The following is a 7,627-nucleotide window of genomic DNA, read 5'->3' as shown; positions in this document are numbered from 1 at the left end:
AAAACATGAAGCTATCTAACATAGTTTACCAACACCTTGTTTACTTTGAAAGTGGTTGTCCAATATGAACTTCGGAAGGCTTTTAATGATGAACATATTCAACTGATGTTTCATGTTTATTCTTGGCGAGCAAAACCCAGTTGCATGAGTTATACGAAACATTTGAGGATGTCCCTCAATTGCATTTTGTAGAGAAGAAAATGAATCCTACCTCAAATTAAGGATTTTTTAGAAGATAGTGTCTTAAAAGATAAATGACCAAAAGACCTATACCACACAAGACAATTAACAGCGAATCAAAATTTGATTCGATTAAAAGATAAATTACTAATAAATTATGAGTAAAAGACAGAACTAAAAGTATCATTTCATCGGATATCATAGCATCTGGTCATCATAGTTGCAAAAGAGACTCAGAAAATGTAGGCAAACAGCATTACTCTTTACAATATAGCCAACATTACAGAAAAGTAACAGTATTGTCAAATGATATGCAGAAACTTCCTCGCAGTGGTTAACGAGCGTCAAGTGCAACCACCATCTCTAATTTTTACAGAAAGTCCAAAAGTAGCAAAAATACCATTCTCCATCATGAAATCAGATTACTAGATTTCATGTGATTGGCTGTTTGGTGCATCATGAATGGCAGAAAATGATTTCAGGGATGGCAGTGGTGATGTTTCACCAGGTTTCACGCTTTCTTCTGCAGGTGGCAAGCACCTTTTAGAGAAAAATGCAGCGATACTTTTTGGTCCCCCGCTGCTCTTTTCTGAAGTTCAAGTGTTCAACCACACAATTAATATAGAAAAGAGAAAGAAATCAAAATTTTAGGTCAAACTCTTAAAAAGTCAAGATATCATACCAGGTTTAAGGCCAAGCTTAACCAATACTTCTTTCTTGACCTGGACAAAATAAAATAATTCAGCTTAGTTAGTACAAAACTCAGATATAAAGCAAAAGTAGTTTTAGCATTTGGTCACAAAACAGATCCAAGCAAATCATATAAAGAAATGACAGGTCTAATATATATCAGCAGAAAGAAAAGCTATGAGTTCATGGAATTGGGATCCATGATTAAATAAGAGCCAACAATTCCTGTTGTTGACTTTGTGAAACATTTAACGACCATAGAGAGGGATACTGCTTGCAAGAATTGGCATATATTTACAAGTTCATTGCAAAGAAGCTTTCAGGTTAAATTCAATTGATAAATTACAGCTTGTCCCCTCAATATTAATCCACAGAAGGGTCAATTCAGGTTAAGTTCATGTGAACTCCCAACAGATATCATATCAGGGTCTTTTGGTGAGCAATGTTATTATGACACCTAGGATCCCAACCAACAACAAATGTAAAAGGGATCAAACGCAGACACCTATACCATTGTGTGCCTGTTGATATTTAGTCCCGTGACATTTGTATCTGGCCATTAGTTTTTAATGATTTACATTATAAAAATTAGCAGTAATCACTAGATTGTCTGATCTCCACCATCACAAACCTGCCATCGGTTATCGACATAGTCCGATACTTCTCGCACTTTATTCCTCAGTGATGCCTTTGATGCAGAAGGAAATTTCTGCTGCAAAGACCCTAACACTTTATTTATTCCCTGAGAACAACTCTGAATAGTGGTCACCTGAAAAATCAATAAAATCAATTTTAGGTGTGTTTTTTTCGGGGATTAAAATTATAATCCTAGGATTATTATTCCTTGGAACATTATTGCTGGGAATATTATTCCTATCAATGTGTTTGGTAAATAAATAAAGTTCCTTGGAACATTTTTAAAATAAATTCAATTAACATTTTAAAATATTAAAATAAAAAAATAAATGAGTTAAAAATAATGGGAGAGTGGGGAGTTATGGGTGGTTACCTATTATTCCCATGGGAATATAAGATTCCCACCATTTAACATGAGAATGAAAAGTGGGAAAGTCATGTGTAATTTATATTCCAAGGAATAAAAAATTCCTAGGCATAAGTTTTTAAAACTTGAAACAAACATAGGAATTAAAAGATTCCCAAAGTTACATTCCTGGGAATAAATTTATAATCCATGAAACAAACACCCCCAGTGATAAACTTTGCATGGTACAGTATAAAATCAGCTGCAATTTCAGAAATGTGCGATAAAAGGAAAAGGGAAGTGTTGCCAAATCAACCAGTGTCTGGCAAGGGCCATGCAAAATCACAACTTACAATTATAGGTAGATCTGTGTCCGGTATGGCAGCCGAATCAGGTGGTGGAGTAGCAGAACCTTTGCCGGTAGAGGGGGAGGCTTCTTGGTCCTCATCCTGTATTTTATTTGTTGATAATTCTAATTCTATACACGAGCTACCAGGAATTGTGTACATAGTCAAGGCTTGCAAGCACATCTGCTCCTGCTTAGGAGTGCCACTAATATTGTGATCCAATAACGATAGGTCCTTGTCATGAACAAAATTTGTTATAATCACAGGGTTGTTTTTACGAAGAGCGTGCTCTGTCAAATTGTTTAGATATTTCTGCAGTCGAAGTAAAGCACAAAATTCCTCCGTCTCTATATCATCTTTAGAGCAAAGTGAGCTATCAGCCTCCTCAAGGCTAACATCTGTTTCCATTCTGTCCAATTGTGCACCCTACATATAAATGAAGATTTCAATAACCAATTGTAGTGGCCTTCAAATTTACAGAACAGATGCCAATTGTTGGTACAAGTGCTCGAGGTGATGACATCTGAGAATATTTGATGGCACACAACCTCAGCTTGTCATAGGATCATAAAATAGTAAACAAAAATAAACATAACATGCACCGATTTCAAGACACCAAAAGGTTAAGAACATTATTAAGTAAAATCATTCTCCATCAGTAAATGCAAATTCGTTACCGTAAAAACATTAAACTTCTACCTCATCCTCTGAGAGATATCCATCTGGTACAAAAAATCCATCTTCGCTTTCTCCATCAGATTTTGAGCATTCCTCTTGACATTCATCTTCATCTTTCTCACAATCTGAAAGACTTTCACCGGGCTCCTCCTTAAAAATAAAGAATGCTGTTAGCAGATTGAATGCATTCACATATGATAAGAAAATTAGATGGAATTGCAAAGATTCAAAGCACCTCTTCCCATTCCTCATCACTGCTGACATCATAATCAATGCTTGGATCCTTCCTTGAAGGATGTCGTGGTCCAACAACATAACTAGAAATACAAATTTTAATACATAAGCAATCTCAACTAGATATACAAGAGCCAGAAATAACACCATACAAGAAAATTACTAATGATATTAGATCTGAAGCAATTACGTGCATTTAACTTAACCAACCAATGAGCCTTTAGAAAAGTAGTTTAAACATTTGCAAAACTAGAAGGAACCCATAAGCAAAAAGGTTGATTTTTGGAGTTTTCCATTTTTTAAGTATAGACATAGCATATTGAAAGTCAATCTGAAATCCACTCATGAAGCATGATCTAACCTTTTAACAGGCCAAAAACCATAAAAGGCTGGTCTAGGAGCATTATCAAACTGTAATAATTGTCTTCCTCGATAGTACTTCTTGGCATCAAGATGACTACTGCCTGCATTCACTGAGCATGAATTACCATCTGGACTACTTTCCCCCAATCGGTCTCTATCATTTTCCATGCCCAACTCATCCTCATGAATTCCAGCTTTAGTATCTGTAAGCTTAAGTTTGTTAAAAGCTTCGGTCTTGGGATTCCGACGTAAACCCCATCTCTGTTTTCTGTTTGAGCGAATTGATTGTCCTAAAAAGCGCCATGAAGAAAAGTGTGACCTGCAAAGTCAAACATTTTTCTTAAGATCTGAGAACAGTGTGGGTGAGATCATAGAGAAAGATATGTTTCATGGATACAGGTACAGTACAGGTACCGGGTAGGTTAAGAATATACGTTATTCATAATTTACATCACAAATAAAAATATAATTAAGAAATACATATACAGAATCAATCAACCAATGAAATTATGATAGAAAGAGGATATGATTAAGATAAATCGGAAAAACTTGTAGAAAAAAAATTGGGAAAGAATATACAATATAATAGGAAATATATAAACATCATCAAAAGAGAATGGGAAAATATAATTTAATATTTTTTTTGTAATAAAAGACATATATTTACTATTTAGGGTCATGCTAGCAAGTGCCATAAGAGCATAAATATCGGTGTTTTTTAAACATGTTTTCACAAATCAAACACATTACAACTTGAGTTGTCTTGTCCAGCCCTTAATAAATAAATAAATTTGGTAATTACGAGGGAGACATCAATTTTGGAGTACCCATGCTTAAGAGGATAAAACAGTACTTACCTGCGAAGATCCTCAGGGGTGATATCACTACTTGATGCAAGAACATTATCCATTGAAAGAGTAGCTGACTTAGACACAATTTCATTCTTGGTGCTTAACAAATCAGATGCAGTTGGCTCAGTTGAAACCTTGTCATTCTGAACAGAGGGATTGGGTTTACTTCTTTTCAGAAAACGTTCCATGATTGAGGCTTGCTTTTGTAAACTACGTTTCTTTTTTAATTCAGCCTCTTCTTTTTCTCGTTTCTTTTTTAATTCAGCCTCTTCTTTTTCTCGTTTCTTTTTTAATTCAGCTTCATCTTTTTCTCGACGTCGCTGATCTTTTTCTACTTCATCAACCTGCTTCTTTTGCTGTTTCCTCTGTTCGCAACATTTCTCATCAGTTCTTGCCTCACCTTGGGACAATTTCAGATTTGATTGCTAGAACAATTAGGCAGTTGGAGAAAAGGAAAGTTGTCAATTGTCAAAACATAAATCTATTTTCATTAGATGAATGAAGAAGTAAAAAAATTAAGAATATATATACAACTAGGCTTTAATAATTATCATCTAATGCAACTGATAATCATAATGCAACAGATTATCATAATGCTGTCTGCAAGTAAGTTTCGTTTCCTATTCAATGCCTTGCAAATACTTTTGGTTTTTGCTTTATATATTCATTGTCTCCAAAGTCCCGACAAATCTAACAGAAAATTGAAAACTTAACTTAAACACATAGCAAACACAACTTTACTGCCAATTAGAGCATCACCAAGTAAGAAGTAACTTAAGCTATAAACAAAATAAAACAGAATCAAAACAGCACTTACAATGGCAAGTGTTTCTGTTTGCAGTTCACATTGCAGGCTTTCTTTTTCTTTCTCTTTCTCGGCTTCTCTTCTATTTCTATTCAACTGCTTAATTAGCAATTTTTCTTCTAGGTTTGCTTTTTTCTTATCCCTACAATTATAACTTAGAAAAAAAAATCAAATAAACAGAACGTATACTTTTGCAGAAGAAATAAAACATGTTAGGATAGGAATATAAGGTTAAGTACATGTCTTCACTCTTTTTCTGCAACAAGCTTTCAACTATCATGCGGATGTCTGCCTCATTAGAAGTTTTACTCAGCTTTTTAGAGGCCTTAATTAAGCCTTGACTATAATTAGACTCACTTTCTTGCTTCTTCAGTGACACTATCATCTCTGCAAGGCGATAAAATTTCAATAAAATACACAGTAAACAAGCACGCTGTCATTTTCCCAAAACATCGGTCAAAACAATACATTCTATAAAAAGGAGAAACATTTAAACACGACAAAACATCGCCATAAATGTCATTTGCGCGAATTTTTGCATATTCCACTATCAACGGCATATTTCTCTCCCGCCAAAAAGGAAACAATCAACTAACAACATTCAAATTACGATAGTCAACCAAAACAAGGCAATCTGTACCGGATACAGCCATAACCCTGTCATGGATCTTTTTGCGACAAGTGCGTCGAATAACAAGCTCTCCTCGAACAGATTTCGGAAGCAATTTAACATCCCTAGTCTGCAATAATAGCATAGCAAATCCATCAGTAACAAACAAGCAGTGCACTCCATATACACACTAAACCTCAACACAAAAAAGCACATTGATTTACAGACATATTATACAACTAAATTAAACAAAAAATATCAATCCACACTCAACCTCAACACAAACCCAATTACTATTAACATAACCAGCCACCAAAAACACATTGATTTACACGAGCATATTATACGGTTAGTGTAAACAACAAATATCAATACACACTCAACCTCAAAACAAACCCAATTACTACAAACATAACCAACCTCCAAAAATACATTGATTTATACAAACATATTATTCAATTAAACTAAACAGCTATACTAGGGTTAGCAAAATATCAACGAAATTGAAGAAAAAAAAAAACATCAACAATCATTAATTAAAATTAAAAAAAGCAGGATCACCTCCCAACACCAGAGACATGAATCAGAATGATCCTCAAGTATATCAGCATCAGCATTAGGAACTCCGTACATCATCCTCTGACCAACAATCAGCACACTACTTTTCACCAAAGCAGAATTAACAGCTTCCGCCAACACAATCCCCCCATTCGCCACTTCACTATTTAGCTTCCCATGAATCTCATCAACAAGCTTCGACAACGGAAGTTCGCTCTCCTCCATCAACGCAGCAACAACAGCGTTTCTAGAACCACCGCATTGCTTAAGGTCAACAACAACTTTCTGACTCATAACAACCCTATAGTACCGAAACAAACCTTCAAGCTCTTGTTCTAGGGTTTCTATGTGAGCCTGTTTCTCTTCGGGACTCCGTAGTTTCTGTAACTGCGAATTAGCATCCTTCTTTCGCTTCCTAGGGTTGGTTTTAGGGCGATTCGGTGTTGGATCTTGCGGCGGTGGCGGTGGAGGAGTGGCTTCGATGTCGATTACGACGGTGTTGTCGATTTGCATGGTTGTAGATTGTGAGATCTGAGATGAAAAAAGGAACCCTAATCGGTGGTGGAAAGAAATGAAAAAAATGGTGGAAAGGAATTTATTACTTAAACTTTCTGAATGTTTTGCGACACTATCTCTTTTCCCGCTACACATCCCGCCAATATCCTTCATCAATTTCATTTCTTTTTTTTTTTCTTTTCTAATAATTGTTTTCTTAATTTAATACTAATAATTATAAAAATAATTTTTTTCTTCTTTTTTTTTTTTTCTTTCACGAATTTTAACTCTAGACATAAATTGTGATATTATTAGGTTAAACAACTTTACTTAATTCAAACTCAATATATGATGTTATGCGTAAGTTTTAGTTATATTAATTAATCGTTTTGTCTAAAACCAAAAATAAATAAATAAAATTGAAGTTAATAGTATTTCATTATTACTATCTCTGGTCATTTTTATAATCAATATTTTGAAGTATTTTTTTTGTCCTTTTTATAAGAAATTTTCTTTAAATTTTCTTTTTTGACAAAGAAATATTCTTTAAATTTATTCTTTATTAAATGTACAATTCTATTTGTACATTTATTAAATAATAAAATCAAATAAATCATTTCAATGATAATGCATTAATTCGAGAGGCATGTTTTTCATGCTAGTTCAGGGTTAATTTTGGAATAAAACATAAAATTTTAGAATCATTAATGAGAAAAATTAATTTTCTTGATTTGTGTAAATTTTTCAAAGTGTTTTTTATAAAAAAAATCGGAGGAAGTATCTAAATTATTATTAACTTATTATTATTAACGACTTTACTTTGCAACCTCTATA

At 33.9% G+C, this 7,627-nt stretch overlaps 1 protein-coding gene across 2 annotated transcripts; it reads right to left on the bottom strand.

The window, feature by feature from the left end:
* Window positions 1-285: 285 nt before the first annotated feature.
* LOC123888504 (chromatin assembly factor 1 subunit FAS1) lies at window positions 286-6,963 on the bottom strand. Of its 2 annotated transcripts, none has more exons than XM_045937589.1 (12): window positions 6,302-6,963; window positions 5,771-5,870; window positions 5,370-5,517; window positions 5,143-5,272; window positions 4,332-4,750; window positions 3,473-3,793; window positions 3,113-3,194; window positions 2,899-3,027; window positions 2,206-2,625; window positions 1,502-1,639; window positions 863-902; window positions 286-769 (listed from the first exon to the last, which is right to left on the bottom strand). In XM_045937589.1, the coding sequence occupies exons 1-12, from the start codon at window positions 6,947-6,949 to the stop codon at window positions 606-608; spliced, it is 2,739 nt and encodes a 912-aa protein (XP_045793545.1). In that variant the 5' UTR covers window positions 6,950-6,963; the 3' UTR covers window positions 286-605. The 2 variants fall into 2 exon arrangements, with proteins under 2 accessions (XP_045793545.1, XP_045793544.1); XM_045937588.1 differs by having other exon boundaries at window positions 5,143-5,284; window positions 6,302-6,960.
* Window positions 6,964-7,627: the final 664 nt, after the last annotated feature.

Source organism: Trifolium pratense, linkage group LG6 (genome assembly GCF_020283565.1).
Source record: "Trifolium pratense cultivar HEN17-A07 linkage group LG6, ARS_RC_1.1, whole genome shotgun sequence".
Classification (NCBI taxonomy): Eukaryota; Viridiplantae; Streptophyta; class Magnoliopsida; order Fabales; family Fabaceae; genus Trifolium; species Trifolium pratense.
This window is presented reverse-complemented; position numbering and strand designations above follow the sequence as displayed.